The sequence below is a fragment of the Melanerpes formicivorus genome, unplaced genomic scaffold, assembly GCF_026170545.1.
Source record: "Melanerpes formicivorus ecotype bairdi unplaced genomic scaffold, bMelFor1.0.p_v2 SCAF_17, whole genome shotgun sequence".
Taxonomy (NCBI): Eukaryota; Metazoa; Chordata; class Aves; order Piciformes; family Picidae; genus Melanerpes; species Melanerpes formicivorus.
The window spans coordinates 6329367-6352284 of record NW_027142369.1 but is presented as its reverse complement, the minus strand read 5'-3'; the positions used below and the strand labels follow the sequence as shown (position 1 = coordinate 6352284).

The 22918-nt window shown below is 41.7% G+C and overlaps 1 protein-coding gene across 4 annotated transcripts in view; it reads right to left on the bottom strand.

Moving 5' to 3' along the window:
- SLC24A4 (solute carrier family 24 member 4) overlaps nt 1-17610 on the bottom strand; it is a 91339-nt gene extending 73729 nt beyond the window's left edge. For all 4 annotated transcript variants that reach the window (XR_010988619.1, XR_010988620.1, XM_068148801.1 and 1 more), the window contains exons 1-3: nt 17569-17610; nt 16727-16981; nt 14091-14201 (exon numbers count right to left, since the gene is read on the bottom strand). Coding sequence is in view for 2 of the 4 variants with exons in the window: in XM_068148801.1 (XP_068004902.1) it covers nt 14091-14201; nt 16727-16981; nt 17569-17593 (391 nt within the window). In the remaining 2 variants the exon portion in view is untranslated. The remainder of the gene's footprint in view (nt 1-14090; nt 14202-16726; nt 16982-17568) is intronic.
- Between the last annotated feature and the right edge of the window lie 5308 nt (nt 17611-22918).

Genomic DNA, 22918 nt, shown 5'->3' with positions numbered 1-22918 from the left:
TCAGTTTTAAAAAAAGGGGACACACAAAAAAGTCAATTAAATGAAAATTAATCCAAACACCAAAAGTAAATAAATACAAACCTCTAAATCTAGTCATACACTTAGACTAACTTTGAGACATAGGACTGTTTCTGTAATACTGAAGTGCAAGCACATTGGTGTGGGTCATGTCACTTCAGCTGAGATGTCACTCCAGCCTGTCCTCAACACAGTGTGGGAGGTTTACACTAATCAGCTTTTTCTGAGGTTAAATTCTAGCATCACATCCATAGCCGTTACACAACATCAAGAAATACGAGCCATGCTGACTTATGAAAGTCAACCTGGCCTTATTTTCAATCATCTAAATGAACAAAGTTTTTCTCCATAACGTTATTTTATATCATAGAGTTAAATGGTTAACAACAAATAAATAGAACAATGTATCATGCTCTAAAAAGCCAGGGCTATTTTACAGTTTGCAGTAACTTTTGTAAGCCAGGAGAGGAAGAGGAGGGGAAGAACAAAAAAACAACAATCCAAAACAGTATTTCAGATATTGTTAACATCAATTAATACCTCACAACATTATGATTTTTCTCACAACTTCAATTATGTGTTTCTGTCTCAATATATTGGAGGGCAAGTGTTTTCCTGAAAGGGAAAAAAAATACAATCCTTTCCTCAGTTCAAAGAAAATCAAATTATCTGAATTATTGTCTCATAAAACATAGACCATACAGATTGATGGACAGTATAGCCAAACTCCTATTCTTTGTTGTTGTTGTTATTATGCAGGGGTAGAGCTGCCTGGCATTCACAGCAGCATCTGAAGGAACATCCATGAAATTTAAGCCTTTTAAATTCTTCAAAAATCTTTCAGCTAACAGAATTTTTTTCTCTAAAGCAAAAAGTAAAGGAAAACAAAAAAAGCAACTTGAAAGAAAATAAAAGTCAAACACATGCCCAGTCTTGTATTCACCTATCAGACTTCAGGAAGAATCAAAACATAGCGTAACTCTGGTTAATCTCATAATTGCAAGAGGCTTTTATCCACGGCTGTTAAATAATACGATCCAAGTTGCCTCTCCAAGATTAAGTATATAAAGTCACCGTGCGTCTAAAATAGCAAGTCACTGAAGGGTATGCTACACCACTGGTGTAAAGAAGAGTAAGATCATTTTTAGTAATTACCCTCGCAAAAGAGCTCCTGCTGCTTCCTTAACACTTTAATATATTTAGTAGAATATAAATGCATTCACTGGGAACGTAATGAGTGTAAAACTTTGAATTATTACTCCTATAAAGGCCTAATATGATACATTGTTTTAAAACAGGCAACCAGCACCAGAACAAGAGGACACAGTCTCAAGCTGCACCAGGGGAGGTTTAGGCTGGAGGTTAGGAAGAAGTTCTACACAGAGAGAGTGATTGTCCATTGGAATGTGCTGCCCGGGGAGGTGGTGGAGTCACCATCATTGGAGGTGTTGAGTAAGAGACTTGATAGGGTGCTTGGTTGCATGGGTTAGTTGATTAGGTGGTGCTGGATGATAGGTTAGATGCGATGACCTTGAAGGTCTCTTCCAACCTGGTTTATTCTATTCTAAAACAATCAATCCATTTGTTTTCCCCCTATTAAAATAGATTTTACAGGAAGAAAAGGAGGAAAGGTATTTTTTACACCTGAGTAGGTGCAAAATCTGTCACCAGGAAAGCCAGGATCATCTTCATTCTCTATGGAGAAGAAGGCTTACTATTATGAAGATGCTTTTCATGTTCAGAACCCAATCTGACTGGACAGTATTTGTAGGAGAGAAAGGAATCAAGGTTCTTTCCCCAGTAGTGTTCAATGAGTTTTTTTGCTTCATGGGGGAAGAAAAAATAAATTAAAAAATAAAAATTATGTGGACAAACACAGAGGAAATCACAAAGTACAGTCACTGCTGCAGCCACAGCTAGATTTGAGGATTTCCTGGTCTTCATGCCATGCTGAAACACTGGATCTGGGTTTCCTGTAGAAAAGATGGTTGGACCCAATGATCTTAAAGGCCTTTTTCAACTGAAAGATTCAAGATTGGGCTGTAAAGGGTACAGAAGGGTACATTTCATGTCATGGCACAGAACTACTGAACATAAATTTCAGCTACTACAATGAAATAGTTATTCAAATAAAGAAATATGTCTGTAGCCTAGAAAATGAGAAGCAAGATTTCACTGTGAAAATTCCAAACAATACAAACAAAAAACTCTCTCCACTTACTACAGTGACTGAGCTTAGTTTTCTACACAACAGATGATAATCTAGTTTTTATAACAATGATCAAGATGTTGGTGGGGAGTCACATCTGTAGGCAACCCAGCACCATATTACCCCCTACTACAACCCTAGCACAGTGAGATATCACAGGGCTAAGCGCCTTAGCATAGACAGGCACACAGCCAATGTTGTCTAACACACCCTTTTTCCACTCTACACTTCAGATACATGAGGTCCTCTTCTCTGCCACAGGTTATCAGATGTGCTTTCCCTGACAGCTGAAAACCCTTTGGGGAAGTACAGAATTGACTCAAGGTCACAGCTGTGCCCTGTCAAAAAGTATCTGGCAGAGGTGCAACTTCTCCTCAGACTTGCACTGCAATGCACAACTCTAACAGTCCAGTCTTGAGTCAGCAATATGACAGGACCAAAATTTTTGGAATCAGTTACTGGAAGAATTTTAGTTACAAAGATTATATTTTTATTAATTAAGAAGCACATAGTATATGCATCACTATACCCATCTGCAATTTCAACCCAGAAGAGTATTAATGCTAGAGGCATTTGTATAGCATTCCACCCTTCAGAGATGGAACTGAGGCAAAAAACATTGCATTTTGGAAGGACCCATCAAAACCAAAAGATCTGCAGATAATTTTATGCATTCCAGCAAATCTCACTAATTTCAAAAGCCACTGAGGTATCAGACCTTAAAGTGCTTGTATGATCAAGGCAACTGTCCATTTTTTAATGTAACATGGTTCTTGCATGTACAAATTGGTCCAGTACCTAGAAACCTATAGGTACAAACTGTTAAGTTAAAAGAATTCCACAGGGGTTATTTAGCAGAAACGTCATTATTCTTCAGCCAGTCAGCATTTTTTTCTTTAAAGCAAATTTGAGTCTAGAGTGCAAAACTGATGCTATCATTGTTTCATAAACAGTTATGAATACTCCTTTCAACCTATGAAATTAGTGCTAATGTTGCTACCTTTAAGACTATATGAAGAAGAATATTACTCCTATTATTAAAACCCCATAACACAGAAAAATTACTGAGTTGGGTGAGACCAGACTCCATCCAATACAGAAGATAATACTGAACCAAGGTGCCTAATTTCCCTTTACTAGTCTGTTGTCCTGCAGAGAAAGCAGCCCAGCTCTAACCTTTAATTACCTAAGTAGTATTTACTAACCTTAGTTGCCCTGAATATCCACAGATTAAAGCAGTTCTGGAGATGATCCCAGATATTCTTTCCAAGTAAGAACACTCCCATCACATGCTGTTACTAATCAATCCTGGACAACCAAGTAACCATAGTAAAACCATAACTGATTCACTTCAAATCTGAAGTACTTGATCTGTGCTCAGAAGTCAGTTACAGCCTCTCCTTGCTTCCTGCCCCAAATAGAATTAAAAAGCCAAAAATATTCAAAACCCTTTGAGTTAGGCACACACACAGGCTTCATCACACACCCAAAAGACATACTGTTCAACTCTTTTGTTCCTTTCTCATCCAGCAAGCAATTAGAGATGATCATTTTATCCCTAGGATGGCAAATGAATGTCGGTATTTTACACAGTTCCTCTCCCACAGTGGTAAAAAAAGAACAACAAACCAAACCAAGCCAAAAGCATAAAGATAGCCCACCAAAAAAAAAAAAAAATCAACCAACCATAACCCCCCCAAACAAACAAAAACCCACCACCAACCAACTGAAAAAAAGAAAATCATGCCTCTGACTTGCAACATTCCTGGTCACAATCTTTCATCTCCATTCTCAGTGGATAGCAGCTGGTCCACAGACGGGCCAGCCAGGCATCTCCTCATCCCCTTGTGGGAGCAACTGAAAAGCTGTACACTCTAAGATTCCTTCATTGGTCTTTCTCCTTCTAAGTGGAGAAGAAGGAGAAATGCTAACTGTAATTGAGCATTCAGTTACGTGTGGTAATCACTTTACTTTCTAGATGCAAGGTGGATACTTCATTTGACAACCTTCAGGTATTACCATGAATCAAAAACATCTGGCATGCTGAAGCAGTTCTGGGCATATCCTTGCCCCATTCATACTAGTAACTAGCCTTGATGCCCAGTGTTAGGTTTTGTAAAAACATAGAGTAAAGGAAAACAAAACAAACAGGAAGGAAAGAAGAGAAGTGATGGTGGTAGCGACAACAGCTCCTGACTCAATGAATTTAGTAAGGTTACAACTTACGATTAAGGTGGGGGTCAGGGGGAACCCAAAACAAAACAACAAAAAAACCACATCAGACAAAAAATAAACCCAGCAGCTTAGCTACTGACCCTCTCTGCAGACACTGGGCAAGTCACTTTGCCCTCTTCAGTCTTCTTTTTCCTGTTTCTCTACAAGGACACTCATCTTCTCCCTTCACCTTTGACTAGCAAAGCCTCCATGCATAAGTGAAACTGGACTGATTAATATTCTAGCTTTGACTTCATCCCTGGCTTGCCAATCCCAGCTGGCCAGTCTCCTGAAAGCACCATGATACTCATGGCTCATGAGGAGATTCAAAAAATGAGAGAATTACAATATTCCACATACTCATCTGCAAGGGGCTACAAAAAAACAAAAAGAAAAGGCAGACACTGGAAACTCATCTCAAAGGTCCAGTGCAGGCAAAAGACACAGACAAAGGCTAGCAGCAACAGGGAAGAGGAAGGCTTGTGAAAGGCATAAGAAGGTAAGAAAAAGAATTTTAAGTAACGGTAGTCCAAGATCCTGTGAGCAGATCTGAAGAAGCATGAAACAATCAGGCAAAGAACACAACCTTTATGAAAATGTGCAAAAAGAGATTTAAAGAGGGAGGATTCTCACCAAACACTAAACCAGAAATAGCATCTCACCATTCAGCAACAAATGTATCGGTTAGAAACCTCAGTTGCTGCAAATCATTATGGCTATCATGGCAATTGTGGCACTGCACACTAGCACGGATATGCTCCCAGCAGCCTTGAAGAACAAATCTCTCTCTCTTCTGGAGTCTGTCTTGAGCTAGGAACTCACAAAATTCAAAGCACAAACTGGTTCACAGTAAAGAAATAAAACATAAAATAAAAAAAAAAAGAAACGTATTTTCCCATTTTAGTCTCTCTGAACTTCTTTCCCATTCCCAACATTTAAATGTTTCCCACCATCTGTGAGTATTTATATCTTGCTATCAAAGGTTTAAACACCTCTCTGCAACAGATCCAGTCACATTACCCTCAACCAACTGAAGGAGTGAGTACATCACTTGCAGAGGAAAAACAATTCCTCAGGTTTTGACAAACTGAGCCCACAAGCAAGTAAGTATAAAAACTGAATAGACAGTCTAAACTATCTTCTTGCCCACAGGATGGTGCATTTTCCCACTGTTCCCCACAATGAGTAGAGAACATGGCTCTCAAGATCATTCATGCATCTGTCATCAACACTAAACTATTAATTCAATGCTGAAAGGAAGGAAACAATTGAATGAACACATATATACATGGCCTATGTTCCACCTGAAGTGCCTGTTCTGCTGTACTTCAATCTATCAGTAAAGCAGGAATGAATTTGACTCAGTTTCTAAGGTTATTATATTTTCTACTATAATGTCTTCAGTGTTTGTCAACTTCAAAGAACAACTGCCTGAAAGTCTTGCCTTCCTGGAGAACAGGAGTGATGCCAGTTTAATTGTCAGTAGGTTCATAGTATATTTTCAACCTGCTATGGGGATAACCACATCTATTCTGTAAAAAGTAATTTACCTGACGGTGATCATAGAATCACAGAACCATAGAATGTTTTGGGTTGGAAGGGGCTCATGGCAGGGGGGCTGGAACTAGATGATCCTTGAGGTCACTTCCAACCCTAACAATTCTACAATTCTATGACCCCGCTGTTCCTTGTCTTATTACTGTGTGCCACTGAAAAAAGCCTAGCTCCCTCCACTTGACACCCACCCCTCATTTATACACATTGATGAGATCCTCTCTCAGACTTCTCAAGACTAAATAGACCCAGCGATCTCAGTCTCTCTTCACAGGGGAGATGCTCAAGTCCCCTAATCATCCTCATGGCTTTCTGTTGGATTCTCTCCAGCAGTTCTGTGTCTCTCTTGAACTGGGGAGACCAAAACTGGATGCAGTATTCCAGGTGTGGTCTCACCAGGGCAGAGAAGAGAGGTAGAACAACTTCCCTAGACCTGCTGGACACACTCTTCTTGATGCACCCCAGGATACCATTGGCTCTCTTGGCCACAAAAGCACATTGTTGTTCCATGAAGAACTTGTTGTCCATCAACACTCCACGGTCTGTCTCAGCTGTTTTCCAGGGAGAAAGACCTTGGAGTGCTGGTAGAAGACAGTATTAGTCTTTCTACCATCCAGTTGCAAACTCCCCAGTTTGTCTATCACTCTTACAGTTTCTGGTGACCATTAGCTACCTCCATATGTTTGCCAGTATCTACTTCCCTACAACCTAGTTGTGATTGCTCAGTTTTGCCTGAATAGTCCACATTGGTGGTCCAAGTTATGCAATAACGACACACTGAGAGCACAGAGATGAAGTAATGAACACAGAATGTTAACATCTATCACACAACCTGGATCTCATAAAGACTCTGTCCTAGGCCAACTCCAAGAGCTGATTAATGCATATATACTCATGTACAACACCTTTTCAGCCTGCTTCCTCCAACAGTGATCTGCGGTAACAGTTATGCATGATATAAACTAAGGCACCAGTGTTTTCTGTCTCAGCTGCAGTATGTGGTGATATGCCACAGTCAAGAAGGTAAAAACTAAGGAGCAAAACCAAAATTATTATAGATAAGGATAGGTAAATTAAAAAACAGATTTTATACCAAGAGCAAAATTTTCTGAGTAGAAAATGGAACAGATTTCCACACAAAATTGTTTATCTGCGTGGTCATATTGGTGGAAGAATAGGTCTAAATATACGGACATTAACCTACATTAAGGGTGAAAGTCAGCAATACCAAGGAGTTCTGCATGCCCAAGCCTCACTGACTTTGAAACCCCCAGTTCAGGACTTCAAATATGTCCTCGGTGACATGCAATTCGTTTGGTTTCTATACCAGATCACAGGAATACTCAGGCAGGATGGAACCTCAGGTCACATTAGCCCAAACTTCTGTTCAAATGTCATCTTAGCAAGAGCCTACATCAGGGCTGAGGTATCTGGATTTGATTTTTTGCTATACCACTTACTTCCTCTTTGGCCTCAGGTCACTAATTTACACAGCTGCTTGTCTGCCTGAAGTGTCTGCAGTCACAGGAAAAAGATGTTGCACTACTACTACATTAATATTTGAGAAATGCTTAGGTAACATGGTTTAAAATATAGGCAAAATTCAACAATAGTAACAGCTGTTGTCCAAAGATGTTAAATTTATTTCTGGAGTTGCTACATTTTAGAAATTCTCATTTTTGCTTCAAGCCTGCTTCTTGGCTTCACATCAAAGATTTAGCTCGTGAGAGTTCTTATCTACAGTGTGCTTCCACTGAACTAAAATCAACTAAATATCAGTCATATGAAATAATTAAAATGTTACTGGCTGTAATTTTAAAGTTTAATATAGAGTCATATATTAATTAGTATTTCTTTTAGTTTCATCTGCCATTTACTATATGTCTATGTGGCATTTTAGTCAGACACTTGTTTATTGAGTGTTAAACTACTTTCTGCAAACTTGGCACCTAGACCTGGGGAAATGGATATATTACCCTAGAGTTCCATTTCCCCTCTCTGCTCTCCAGGGGATGTCACTGGCAAGTTGAGCCTAAGCACGGAGAGATGTTTGTCTCATTTCTTTCTGCTATTTTGGATGTCAGTTTCAATACAGTGATAGAAAATGAACAGCTCAGAGAGAAGGCTGGTTATTTTTAAAATTCTAGATTCAAGCAAAGCACATTTGCTACACTGGTTCACAAAAATACAAAACAAAACACTTTTCCCAATTAACTTCAGTGACATCTACCTGCCAACCCGTTTAGTACTCACATCAACAAGCCAGACAAAGAGTGCCAGAAGTGCAGCCTTAATCTAGCTGTGAATTCTGATGAGGTGTCTTTGGAAGCTACAGACAAAACCTTGCCATTAAACTTTTGTCATTTGCCCATACCTAGTGCACTGAAAGTGGTTTTAAACTGTCATGCATCTCTCTTCCCCCGGAAGCAGAAACCATCCAAGTGAGATCATAATCACATTTACCACTGAGCATGTGCAGGGACAAGAGTGAGCTCAGACACAACCCAAAACATAAAACCCTACAAGCATATGAACAAGTGGCTCAAGAAATAAGCTACATGCCACACACACATTTGCTGGACACTGCACTTACACATGTTACACAGAAAGCAACCAAGACTACTTTTCTTTCCTCCCCTCATTTTCATTTCCTTTTAAATCAATGCAAGAATATTTAAAGTTGGTAAATTTCCTTGTCTTTGAGGGTATAAGACATTAAAGAAATATCTTAAATCAAAAGGTATGCACTCTCAAATCTATCATACTATCAATGGCTGCATATTTTCTATGGATCAAGGCAGACAGCTAGACTAGTGAGGAGTATTTTCAAATAACACAGTTCTTGTCTGTATTACATCAATACACTTTCTGTGTTAGGCACTGTACAAATGCACAGCAAGACAACCTGCAGGTCATGTTGAGTGCAGGTCTAAGGTATGTCAACGAAACTGTCTTAAGACTTCTGTATTTTCCCTACAGCACATCACATCACTTCGTACACAAGTCTCCAAAGTTGTAGGTAACGGTGTAAAATATGCACAGACGTAATGACTTTTGATGCCAACTCAGAACTCACACACACAGTGCTGGGGAACACACTATTTCACTGTAGAGGACTGATTTTCTCACTGCAGGAACAGAAAGCATTGCTTTTAATTCTGAAGTAAAAATGCCTGGCTCAGAAAGAAATGCTAACCCCTGCCTTTCCCCTAGCCCACAATTCAACTTCACCCAGTGATAAAAATGAGAGAAGCACACTTGAATGAAGTCCCTGCTGCATCTCAGTAGCTACATGAACTGTCCACAGTTGACAAGCCACTGGGACAGAAAATCCCACTGACTCTTCCCGTTTCAAGGCAGCTCACTGACTAGCATCAGGAGACTGATGGAAATATATTCTGAAATATTTCTAATTCACAGAAAATAGTTTAAATATTCTCTGTACTGTATACAGGGATTACTTCAAAACATTCACAACAAATATGAGCCCAGATCAGTCACTTTCACAGTCTAGCAGAACTTACTGGAGTCACACAGTTAGAAACGTCACACCACCCAGTCACCCCAGCTTGTAATTGCTCTGGAAACATTACTCAGAGTTCTGGAGGACATGGAGTCACGGGAACATTTTGAAACAACAAGGCAAGCCATTGGAGCAGAAAAGATGTAAATCAGACTTGCTAGCTGGCAGAGCCATCTGCCCAGCAAGCGGATGGCAGATGGAAGCGAAGAGTTTGGATAAGGCAAAAAAAAATTGGTTGCAAACTAATGAGATCTGTTAAGACTCTAGAGACAACTACTCTCCCCTTCTGACAGCTCTGCTTTAAGTAAGGGTCAGATCAACCCCTCCTCCCTCAGAAATTTACCCAGGAAAAGTTTTCAAAGGCATGAAGAAAAAGGTAGTTCGGTTTCCTTCAAGAAGAGAGATGCACAGAAGCCATTCAGAGAGTTACTCAATACAAAGTGTAAGATTCACAATTCAAAAATATCAGTCTCATGAAATTTTTGAAGCACAGAGCTTTCTATATACAACTTAGAAGGCCTCTAGCCTGGCTCTGGAGCAACGCAAAGACTTGCATCTTTTCATAGCAAAGGAGATTCCAACAAAGGCATAGCATCAAACCAGTAAGGATCTTTCATTGAAAAATGCTACAGAACATGCTTGCTTTGGACAAGACTTGATTTTAGTCCAGACCACAACTGAACTTGGCTTGCTGCTCACAAATGCTCCACCTCCTTCCAGCAGCTGACCTACAGTTCTTTGCTGACATTAATGGGTAAGAAGTATCTATAACTTTACAGCCAAAGAATTGTCACCATCAGAAAAAACATGTAGCACCTAACATCTCTCCAATCACCAAATACTAGAAAACCTTTCCCATCTGGTTTATACACACACACACATATATATATACACACAAACCCCAACACATTTCATTTCCTTTGTCAGTTTCAGGGTTCTTTTTTAATGTGGCATTGCCAAGACTTCAAACAAAGTTTTTTCTGTTCTGACACAATGGCCTCAGAAGCATTAGTCATGTTTCCAGAAGAACACAACACAGAATTACTTACTGAAGTAAATAAGACACTCTCGGAGAGTGTAGGCTATGTGAGTTTCTAGCAGAAAGCAGCTTCCACAGGCTCCCTATGTTACTTCTAGAAGCTTATGGAGTTTCTCTCCCAAGAGGCATTACCAAGGGTGAGCGTTTTTTACCACTGTCATGAACTGCAAAGGATCTCATGGCCTTGTAAATTTCTATAGCTTCAACTTCTGATAAATAAGGATTTTTTTTTCTTTATTTGCATGCAAGTAAGAAAAGGGGGTGGGGGAAGTGGTAAATAAATTAACTTTGTTGAAAGCCTTTGGGAAAAGAGGAGTAAAGCTGCAGACTTGTGTGGGAAGCTAATAAAGAGGGAACATAGCAATTGCACCACGACAACACAAAAGATTAGCAGGCTCTCAGCAAGAACTTACATTTCCCAAGGTATTATGAAATTCTTGTATTTTAAACACACATTAAAAAACTGCTATATACCATATACACACACATGGATTTGCAGGGCCCCTGGTGCTTAGAGCAGATATAGAAATTATATGCATAATAGGAAGTTCTTCTCACAAAGGAGCCTACAGAGAGCACTGTATTCATACAACATAGAAAGTATCTGCTCTTAAGATTAACAAAAAAAAAAGACCAGAAATAAAGTCTAGGCATTTAAAGTGTTTGATAGCACATTCCAGAGATTTTCATTACATTGGGATAAGCATATGACTGCAAGCTTGCATATTCCAACTGAAAAGCCACACTCTCACCAACTTTCCATGCAGTCTTGGATCAAGTCTTTCCTGGGACTGCTTTCTCCAGATGCAGTCAATGGGTTACACAAGATACATTCTCATGGAGATGAGTTACACTGCTTGCTTCTTTTTGATAAGTTTTAGATCATTGTACATTCTTCTCATTACAAGGTAAATCTCAATCTCTGGCTACTAGGCAAGATTGTGGAAGTTGGGGGGGAGGGGGAAGAAAAAAAAAAAAGGGGGGAAGGGGAAGGGGAGACAAACGTCTCCCGTCAAACAATTTCCATCAATTTCAGGTTTTTTCAGATGTCTCCTTCAGCTGAAGATTACAGAGATAAACTGTACAGAATTGCAGAATAACAGGAAACAACTAAAAAATGCTACGATTGCAATCTTGTGACATATTTCATCTGTGTACTAACAGAAGAAACATCTTTAAAAAGAATGACTAATTCCAGCACTGTGACTAGAAATCATTAAAGTGAGTCTCATGAAATTTTTCTTAAAACCTCAGCATCCTGAGGCATATTTAGGCCTCTTGTGTCCAGCTCTTGTGGTTACAGAGGAAAGTTCACCTCAATGCCCTGAATTTCAGGAAACACATCAAAATAAGTCAACTGTATTTATTTATCCCAATTGTTTTTAAACTAATCTTACATTTGGAGGAATGGAAGAAGCAGAGGTACTTGTTCTAAACATCTGTATAAGTTAGTACTGCTCCTACACATAAGCATAGATTTTTCCCTTGGCAGTTTTATCATATCACTGTAAAAAAGTTCTCATTCAGGACACAGTCTCAAGCTGTGTCAGGAGAGGTTTAGGCTGGATGCTAGGAAGAAGTTCTTCATAGGAAGAGTGATTGGCCATTGGAATGGGCTGCCCGGGGAGGTGGTGGAATCACCACTGCTTGGAGGTGTTTAGGAAGAGACTGGATGGGTTGCTTGGTGCAATGGTTTAGTTGATTAGATAGTGTTGGGTGATAGGTTGGACTCAATAATCTCAAAGGTATTTTCCAACCTGGTTAATTCTAATCTATTCTAAATAGAAATCCCAATCACAAGCTTTTTTTGATCCAGCTTCTATGATTTTGTGGCCTTTGCTGGCTTGGCTGGAAGTGTGCTGCGAAGTATGTGTTCAGACATGGTCACACTGATGTATCCATATACATGGAGAAAAATGAAAGAGGAAAGAATAGTATTTTTTGACTGTTCACCAAGAATAATTACATGCTTACATAAAGTCATTTTCATCTTTTATTGTCTGTGAACAACTCTGACAGACAAATCAACAGCATCCTAATGTTACAGATGCAGATAACAGCAAACTAACCCACAAAGTGGTTAACTGAAGTACAGTGAAGCTCTTGGACATCAGGATTCATAGAATAGTTTGGGTTGAAAGGGACCTTAAAGAGCATCTAGTTCCAAACCCTCTGCCAAGGGCAGGGACATCCTCCACTAGACCTCCTCATCCAACTTGGCCTTGACCCCTGTGGAGTGGGCACCCACAACATCCCTGGGCAACCTGTTTCAGTGTCTCACCACCTTCACTGTGAAGAATTTCTTTCTATTATCTAGCCTAAATCTACCCTTCTTGATCTTCAAGCCATTCCCTCTCATCCTATCACTACAAGCCCTTGTAAATAGTCCCTTCTTAGCTTTCTTGTAGGCCCCCTTCAGGTACTGGAAGGCTGCTATGAGGTCTCCCTTAAGTCTTCTTTTCTTCAGGCAGAACAGCCCCAACTCCCACAGCTTGTGACCATAAGGGAGGTGCTCCAGCCCTCTGATCATCCTCATGGCCCTCCTCTGGAACTGCTCCAGCAGTTCAATGTCTTTCTTATGCTGGGGACACCAGAACTGGACAAGATGATACAAGCTAAAGCTTTTGGACCCACATACTTTGCGCAGTGTTCTGCCACTTCTTTCTCAGAAGTGCGTAAGCGCAGTAACAACCATCAATCTACACAGCAGGTGCCTCAGCATTAAAACAAAGTAACTGAAGAGGGGGAGCACTGCTGGAAACTCTTCTAGTGTCTGGGATTGACGGCATCCCAGATCTCATGCTCCCGTTCTGTCCAAGAAGGCACAGACACTGCTAGTGCCATTGGCAAAATATCTTGTCTCCCACATATCATGAACAACAAAGAGGCAGAGTGAAAGGAAATACACGCTGGAAAGACAGATGATAAAATGAAAGCGTTGTGGACATCACTGGTTTTAAAATGCATCATCAATCCCTGCCCTAAGTCAATTATCCCCACCTGTCCATGACAGATAAAGTAAAACGGATTCTAGGTTTTCCACATTGTTTACATCATTAACCCCCTCCACATGATATAAATTTCTACTCTGAACACATAGTTTATCATTAAATGAGCAAAACATGATTAAATGTACAATGGTAATGAACAGCTGTGCTCAGATGGTATCTCAAACACTGCAGGTTTAGCTATTCACAGTCTCAAGAATACAGCTCTCATTGCCAGTGCAATAGGCACAGCATCACCTAGATGAGAATAATCACCAAAAGAAATAAAATCAGAAAAATCAAACTGTCAGCACAAGTTTCATAATGACCCCAAAACATTCTTATATCTGAATATTAGCTTAGTTAGATAAAGTCATAGCATTACATTGCACAATAAACCTTATTTCTACACAGAACAGTCCCAGGGGTTTTTTAAGTTTGACACTTCCATGTTTACCTTCAAATAGCACTGCACTTTGGTCATAACAGTACTGCTCAATATATCTCAAGAGTTTAAAAAGACATCACAAAGTTTTCTCATCTTACCTGGCTCTGTACAGTTTTTTTCTTCCTGTGTCCCATTAGGTGAAGCCATCAACCTTCTATTCCTCCATACTCCTGACAAAACATGTTTGTCTGCAATAGTTGATTCATGGCCTATATTAAACAGAAATAGGTTATGCCTATTACCACTATTTTTTTCCTGTATCACCTTAACTGGACTCTATGTCCCCACTAGTGAGAAATACAGGTAGACCATTAGTATGTACACACAGCAAAATCAAGGTGTGACTGGGACACATGCCAGTGTACATACACAAGGTGTCCCTAGCTCCAATAGGTGAAACTAGCAATGAAATCAGAGCTGTCAGCACATTTTGGCAATCAGAGTACATGGCCATGACCCACAACAAATGCTGAAGACTACATTATTGCTGTCTACCACTACCTGAAGGGTGGTTGTAGCCAGGAGGGGGTTGGTCTGCTCTCCCAGGCAACCAGCACCAGAACAAGAGCACACGGTCTCAAGCTGTACCAGGGGAGGTTTAGGCTTGAGGTGAGGAGAAAGTTCTTCACAGAGAGAGTTGTTAGCCATTGGAATGGGCTGCCCAGGGAGGTGGTGGAGTCACCATCCCTGGAGGTGTTCAAGAGGGGATTGGACGTGGCACTTGGTGCCATGGTTTAGTAGTAATGAGGTCTTGGGTGACAGGTTGGATTTGATGATCTTTGAGGTCTTTTCCAACCTTATTGATTCTATGATTTGTGAAACTCAACACTTAGCAGCTCCTACAGACGAAACCAGCCTGGCTACAGTGTTATGAGCAGCAATCACCCTCTCATTTAGTCATCTGCATTCCAGAAGCATTCCTGATGCAACTTGTTGAACAGAGTAAAGAAAGAGCACTTGTGATAATGCAGGGTATGCAATTATAATAATCAAAGAAGAAAAGACGCTCTTAATTAAATCACATCTCAACCTCATCCATTTCCCATGAACACACTATGACAACAACCGTTCCACAGCTAATCATCTCTGAGTTTATATTCAATTATCATGTGTTGTTTGTGCTTCATTATGGTGACTCTTAGATTGTTGTTGTTATTAATTTTTTTAATCTTGGAAGTTAGTTTGGCTAGAGTATTTGCTAAAATAGTCTCATGCTACAATCACAAGAAACACAGAGAACAGATGCACAGTGTTTATGGATACCATATAGTATAAATTACCCAGCTGAAGAAAACTACACATGATGCTGCACACCATCAAAAATTAGATTATAAGGGTTGATAACCCAGAATTCAAAAACTTTCAGCAGTCATGACATCTTTAATGTCAACATTACACAGTTCTGAAAAACTATCTGCAACAATAACAACAAAACAAACAAACAAAACCCTCAAATATGTAAACTTAATACTATGCCAATTGCTTGCTTTTACAAAGCAGTAAATTTATGAAAATAAATAGCTGGTGCAAGGAAAAAAAGGAAAAGCGTAGACGTGACAAATAGTTATAAATAAATCAACAGCATAAACCACAATTAAAACAAAAAGTTGAAAGTTCTAAGATTAACAACATTCTAATTTAGTCTAAGACACTGAAGTCTTAGTTGGGTGGTTTGTTGCCTTCCTAGATATATCCCAAACAACCCAGGCAGTAATTTGGGCCAAGATCATTAGAAAGTATGATGAGTTCCATTGGATTCTTCCCTAAACCACACACTTTAACTTCAGCTTTAGTTTAAGCAGATAATGCAGTCTAATTCTGCTGAACGCTGATTTTCTTATATTAAATGTGTACACAGGATGGGCTTAGTTTGGTTTTGTTCTTAAAACCTGAAGGACTGTTGCCAGTCCTTCCTAGCAACCCATGTGCTGTCCCAGCAACCTTAGACTTCTTATCCGATCTAAGGGATGAAAAGTGTATTGTAGGAAGAGGGCCTGAAGCTGTACAATTACACCCCAAACTGTGCCATCAAGTGGGGAGCAGGAGAAAACAAATGAAAATAATGGAAATAATGTATTCAATTATAAACGCATCAGTTTACCAGCACTGCACTTGCACAAACGATGCAAGAGACTCTATAAACATGAGATTAACACTGCTCCTTGCCTAAATGAATAATTTTGTGTCAAATCCACAATGTAATTTAGGGGAGGACGGAGGGAAAAGGTGGAGAAAAGAAGTAGCGGCGGTTGGTGGTTTACAACCTAAGGATAAAAGTGACAGGTGGTCCAAAGTTCAAGAGCGTAGCACCAGTGGCTGGAGAGAATTCAGCTCTTATGCAGCGGCAGGGGTAAACTAATTCAGGGCCGTTCCCAGACACGCAGCTGCCCGTGCTTTCCCTTCGATTCCCGACCTGAAGCCCTCCAAGAGGCAGAGCGGACCACCGCCAGGGCAGGTTCGGTGCGGGAAGCCCTTAGCCACCAGCGACGCTGCTGCCTCCTCTCTTCGGGGCTGCAGGCACGCACCTGCCCGGCACCGGGGTTTCTCCTGAGGACCCCCCGCTGCTCCCCCGTCTTGCCCGCCCGCTGGGGATATTTCCGCTGAGCAACTTCCAAACGGGCACAGCCCCGGACGCTCGACCCCGACAACTGCTGGTGGCGTCCTCAGCGACAGCCCCCGCGCCGCTCCAGCTGCCCCGCCAGGGTCTGCCAGTCCTGCCGCTACAGCTACTCACCCAGTCTGGAGAGCAGGCTGGACATGCACCAGACGAAGAAGAGGATGGCGCAGATGAAGCCCAGCTGCTGCAGCAGCATCTCCCGTCTCTTGCGAACTTTCCTCAGCATAAGCAGCATGGTCTTCGGGGGGGCGAGTGGCGTCTCGTCCAGCTCCATTGGAGCAAGCACAGGCGCCGAGGGGGCCGCCACCAGATCGGTCGAAAAGCGATAATCACTCCCGGCAGCTTCCCGCAGACGGCTCCATGTCGGGTGGGCTGCAGCGGGGAGGGAAGCCGATGCCCAACGCTTCAGACCGTTAGCGCGGAAGCAGATAGGCAGGTGGAGGCGGGCGGGGGCGCGGGGAAGACAGCGGCGGCAGAGCAGAGAGGGGAGGGCGAGGCGTCGCTCTCAGAGGCCGGGCTGAGCCCCGCGCCCTACACGCACCATGGCCGACGGCAGAGGAAACGGCACGGGGTGCCGCGGGCTGCGATTCAGCACCGAGAGACGTGGACATCCATGAAGCTCCCTGCCTGCCCTGGCCAAGTTTAAAGTTTACCCCTTTCCTCCCTCCCGCCGCCGCTAGCCGTTGGGGGCAGGAGGCGTAACAGCCGCCGCCGCGAGAGCAGCTGGTCCCTAGGCGCTACACGCAGCACCGAGCGGCCAAGCAACACCGGCGACCGGTTGCTCCCCGGGGCGGGCAGTTGCTCGCCCGGCCCTCTTCTCCCCGCCCCTCTCCCGCAACTTTCTGGGTGCTCCTCCAGCACCCATGGCAACGCGCATGTACCCTCCCTTACTGGGGGAAGAGAGGGGGCGGAATTAGCTGGCCAAATTAATCCTTTCCCCTAAACGCCGCAGGAATTACCCGTTCTCAGCGTCGCGTGTGGCATGGTCGTCCGACCAAGGAGGTGAACAGGCAGCGGCAGGTGCTGCGGCGCCGAGGCCGGAGTAGGGCTAGGGCTGGCGGTGGCCGACGTGCGGGCACAAATGGGGAGATGGGAGGACAGGGCTCAGCTCACGCTGCCGAGGGGCGAAGGCGTGGAGGGGGCAGCGGCTGGTGGGGGAGAGAGACGAGACAGGCATTAATGGCACCTGGCTTCTTCCACCTGTCTCTAGGAGATGGGTTTCAAGATGGTCTTCCATGAGGGAAAAGGGCATTTCAATTCCCGCTGTAGTTAGTTGACGCTGAAACAAATGTGGTATTGTGTTTAGGACAGGAATGTGAAAGACCCATTTTGTGAAGCAGTGGTTAGTTCCAAGAGCAAATTTTATTATTTAACTACAATTTGTTATGTTAATTAAATGTTAGCCAACGAGAGCGGTTCTGGGAACTTCCCACAGCAGCACAGACATTGGCTCTGTGTGCCTTCCAGGTATCCAGAATGCTGTGCATGTCAGGGAGCACACGGAGACAAAATGAGATTAACTCATCTGAGCTTTTGGATACAGCATTTGGTTTACCAAAGGCCTTTAAGGTGATTTCTGCTGGATCTGACCGTGTAACGCTTCATATCTGGCATTGTTAATGGTGTCACAATTATAGTACAAATATCCTAGCCTATAAAAGGAAACCCTTACAAATAAAATATCACTACTCCTCTGCATTTTCCCATCTTTGTGCAAATAGGGCTTTTATTGTATTTATTAATTTTATCTGCTATAGTGAGATGTGGTAGCACGGTGCTCAGGTACATACTTTCTGTGAAATTGCTCTAGATTCATGCTGAAGGCTGACTGGTTGCCTCAAGTGCAGAGGGATTCCTCAAGATGGAGAAGGAAAGAGAAATGTTTGTGTAAACCTTGTTGCTTGCATGCATGCATACACGTAGCTAGAGAAATTTGCATGCCTTAACTGTACACGATCTGGGGTGCCTAGGCTCTGCTGAGCCTTTGACTTTCTGATTTACAGTAGAGAAGGAAAATAACTGTATGTTAGAAGAAAGGCACTAAAGCATCCCCCAGTCTCCTCTCTTTCATTACCATTGTAGCTACTGAGAGAGGAAATGAAACTCTGAAAGCTCTTGCATACTGCAAGAAAAAGGTAGTAGAGAAGATTGCAAGTCAGCTTTTGCCCCTTTGTTTCTCTCCATGGTCATGTAAAAGTCTCACAGTTGAACTTAGAGTGATGAAAGCCATCCCTGACCAAAAGAACTTGCAGGCTAATTAGACACAGAGGCATAAGAAGCTGCGTAAAGGCAGTGAAGCTGTTTAGATTAGCACCATTAATTATACTGCGCTGTAGAGTTGGTTTTTGGTGTTTTTTTTCATTGAAGACCTTTAAGCTCCAAAGAGGCTGGCTGGCCATGTCAGTTGAGATGTCACAGCATAGGTAGATGCCACTGCATAATTTGTCAGCTGTCATAATGCCTGTAACAGCCATGCTTTCAACACCTTTTTTTTTATGGAACTAAAGCCTCCCTTTCCAGTCAGAGTGGCAATATGATTATCAGTCTACCATCCTCTTGTTCTGTGTTTAATAAGAGTTGCAGTGCTGACAAGATTGTAGTTTGCTGTATGAAAGTTTTGTCTAGCAATTGAAGGATGGTGACACTAGAAGAGATTGCCAAGATTTGTTGTTATTTCAGTATCCACTTGCCCTACGTTTGTAATCTTCACTGATAAAGCAGACAAGGGCCATGGCTTCAGAGAGGCCATCCTAATGGTTGGGCCTGCTCCCACAGATGACGGAGGTTGCATGTGATTTTTGTGGTTACCACTTTTATTCTTTTACTTGTTCTTTATACTAATGAAATTTTAGAAGCCATGGTAGTCCTGATATTAAGACGTGATAACAAGTTTATCTAGAATTGAGGTAAATTTGGGTCTGGAGATGAGGCTGTGATTCACGGGTATTCCATTTTTTTGTGTCTATAGGTTATTTACGCAAAGACCATGGAATTGAAGCATTGTTAGAGGTCCTGGGCTTCACATGTGAGGGATTTCATTAATTCTGTCAGGTCCCATGAACATCACATGGATCAAACCAAAGCACATGGTCAGTTACAGGAATGCAAGTAGTATGTTGCCTTTTTTTGGCACAGGCATTTTTACTTTTTCTGGCTGTTACCAAGTTGTTTGTTTCAGAGATAATGGTTAGTGACTATTAAAACTCAGGGACCATCCCCATGAGGAACTGAAAGCAAGAAACAAAAACCAGAAAGTGAGATCTTCTGTGCATCCTTTACAGAAAAGAAATCTGCTACCTATGAAAGCAGTTCTCAGTGTGATCATGTGTGTCTCTCCCTCTTTGTGTACACAAATGAGGCAGATCGAAGTTCAGACAGTACTAATCTCCTAATCATGCAAGCTCCTGATTAGCATTTTTAATCAGTCTGGTGATCACAGGGCAGCCTTGTAATTGTTCTTGAATACTAAACCTTCAGAACAGAATTAAAAATTACTTCAGTTTTGGTGTCCCACAATAAAATGGCTCACTGATAGCACAGACTAATGTTAGCTTCATCTAGCAGTGCCAAATTTGCTTGGTTTTCATCTCAAGCAAAATTAGTAACTTGAACTGAGTAACAGTTTGAAATAGGGAAGCAGCTCACAGGGGATCATAGAATCATAGAATTATCAGGTTTGGAAGGGACTCCAAGGATCATCTAGTTCCAACCCCCTTGCCATGGGAAGGGATGCTTTTCACTAGATCAGGTTGCCCAGAGCCACATCCAGCCTGGCCTTAAACACCACCTCCTTGGGCAACCCAGTCCAGTGTCTCACCACCTTTATGGTGAAGAACTTCTTCCTAACATCTAATCTAAATCTACCCTCTTCTAGCTTGGATCCATTCCTCTAGTCCTGTCACTACCCAACTCCCTTGGTCTTGTTGAACCTCATGACATTGGAATGAGTCCACCTCTCCAGCCTGTCAAGGTCCTTCTGGATGACATGCAATCCATAAGAGAAGCTTATTTCTGAGAAGAAATATTGATGCTGTTGAGAGTCAGAGAAGTATATATAATGTTTGGCTTAATTCACTATGGTATCCCCTAAAAGGAGTAAAAGCAGCAGCAGAGCAGGGTATCTGGAAACTGAGGCTGTTAGCTGGTTGTGAAGACTGTTTCAGTGCAGAAGAGCTGAGAGTGCCATCAGCAGAGAAACTCCCAGGATAAGGAGGATATCAGTCATGACAAACACTTAACTAGCCCTAGGAGCCTATTCAAGTCCAGCTTTTCCAACTGATATAACCAGCATCTCGGTATCAAACCCCCTGTCTGCAAGGTCAAGAGCTAGTATCAAAGAAAAGCCAACAATATTCTCTCAAAAAAAAGACCAGAAAATTTCTCATAAGCTATAAAAACTTAACTGAGAGAAAAGGCATTGGTGAGGCAGGAAGATGGAATCCTGCATTTGCTGTTTGGTCAGGGTGGTTTGTATGGGGAAGCCATGGAGAGAACCTTAGCTTGGTGCCATCCATAATCACCTGCCTGTCAAGAAGAGGACAATCCTGTGACTTTATAGGAGTGGGTCCCTGCAAAAGAAGCACATGCTAATATGACTGGACAATATAAGCTTTCAGAAAGCAAATATTACTATTCAATATTAGAATGTTGAACTTCAACTTAGTCCACCATACATCTTTAGGTACATACCCAGGTGGCTCTTTCAGCACTGATGAAAGGTTCCTTCTGAACCACACCTGACATTTAGAAAGCAGACCCATTGTTGGCATCAGCAGTGATGATTCCACCAGAGTCTCTTCAATGGGTAAACCCTAAAATGGGACCACTGGATTTACAGAGAAAGTCCAGCTGTAGGGCCCATCAAAGGATTTGTCCTTGTGTTAAGATCCTCAACATCTTTTTACTCAGATTTTAATCTCCCATCCATTTTCCAGTTCAAGTGGACAGTTGCCAGCTGTGTTACCATACTCTACTATTGCATAGTTCAAAGGCAGAAATTTTCCTTAATACAAAGTTATTTTTGTAGTTTAACTCAGACCTTTGTTTTGCTTTGAAGGCTATAAATAACCCTGAACCAGAATTTAAATGCTGTGAATAAGCCAGTCTCACACTGTAATATGGAACCACATCTTTTAACTTACTCAACTCCTCCCTTCTGTTTTGTATCCTGCTGTCTTCTTACTGCTGATTTCTCTTCAATAATTTTGAGTAATATTACTTTCTATTTCTGAGGAACTTCTCTAGTACACCCCACATTCGACACTTCATTAGCAGCCATACACTCACTCACACCCTGCTTGGGGTTTTAACGATAGTCACTGAACAATAGGATCTTCCCACACTATGCAGGAATACTACAAGCAAGAGTTTGTCATATCCTACATGCCATAAACAACCCCTCATAAGCCCAGGAAGGAGGTCAGGCTGGTACATATAATCTTCTTGCTATACAATAAGAACAAAAGGTAGCAATCAGATCTAGGCTCTTAATGTGATCTACTTTAAGCTATAAGAAAATAAGATCAGCTGACTCCTGATGTCCCACATGTGCTGTTAACACATTTCAGTTTAGGTGCATTGGTGCTATTTGTTTCTCTAAGCCCATCAAAATGTCCTCTTGAAGGACAGAATGAGAGGTGTTACACCTATCAGTGGGATTCAATGTGTCCACCTGCCCATAAGGTTTCCATCAATATATACCTGTAAAAGGGAGTTTGTTAGAAAGCTTTCAATATTTATCTCCTTAAATTGTATTATCTAAGGCCTCCAAATTCATCACAGGATCTATGTTTAACGCCCACTAGATTTCTCAGGGATATAGGCATCTGCTTAAATGCTTGCCAGATTTGAAGAACTCATGCACATGCATAAAGCTATACTGAAATCGGGGTTAAATTCTAGGGACTTTGTTCCACAGCGTCTTTCTCAGTTTCTCAGGCTTGATATTTCCACTCTATCCCACCTTCAACTGATTTTACCATTGTTTTTTTACAGTTTGTCAGTGATTTTCTATTCCTCTCCACACTCAATCAATTTAACTTTTTCCTACTTCTCAGCTACTTGTATTCTTTCCCTCTGTTTCACATGACTTTGCTCCCCACCTCTTGATCTTCTAGGTCCAGTATAAATTTTTCAGTTGCTCCATGCTCTGTAAACAGAATTCCTTTCTCTTCATCAAATCTCCCTGTAAATCTATGCATGGGTTTGAGCTTAGTATTGACTCTAAGCCCTGTTCCCAGAGGCTTGGGGAAATTTGACTGCTTACCCATAACTGTGAGGAATGAAGTTAGCTGGCGTCATGCTAAAGAA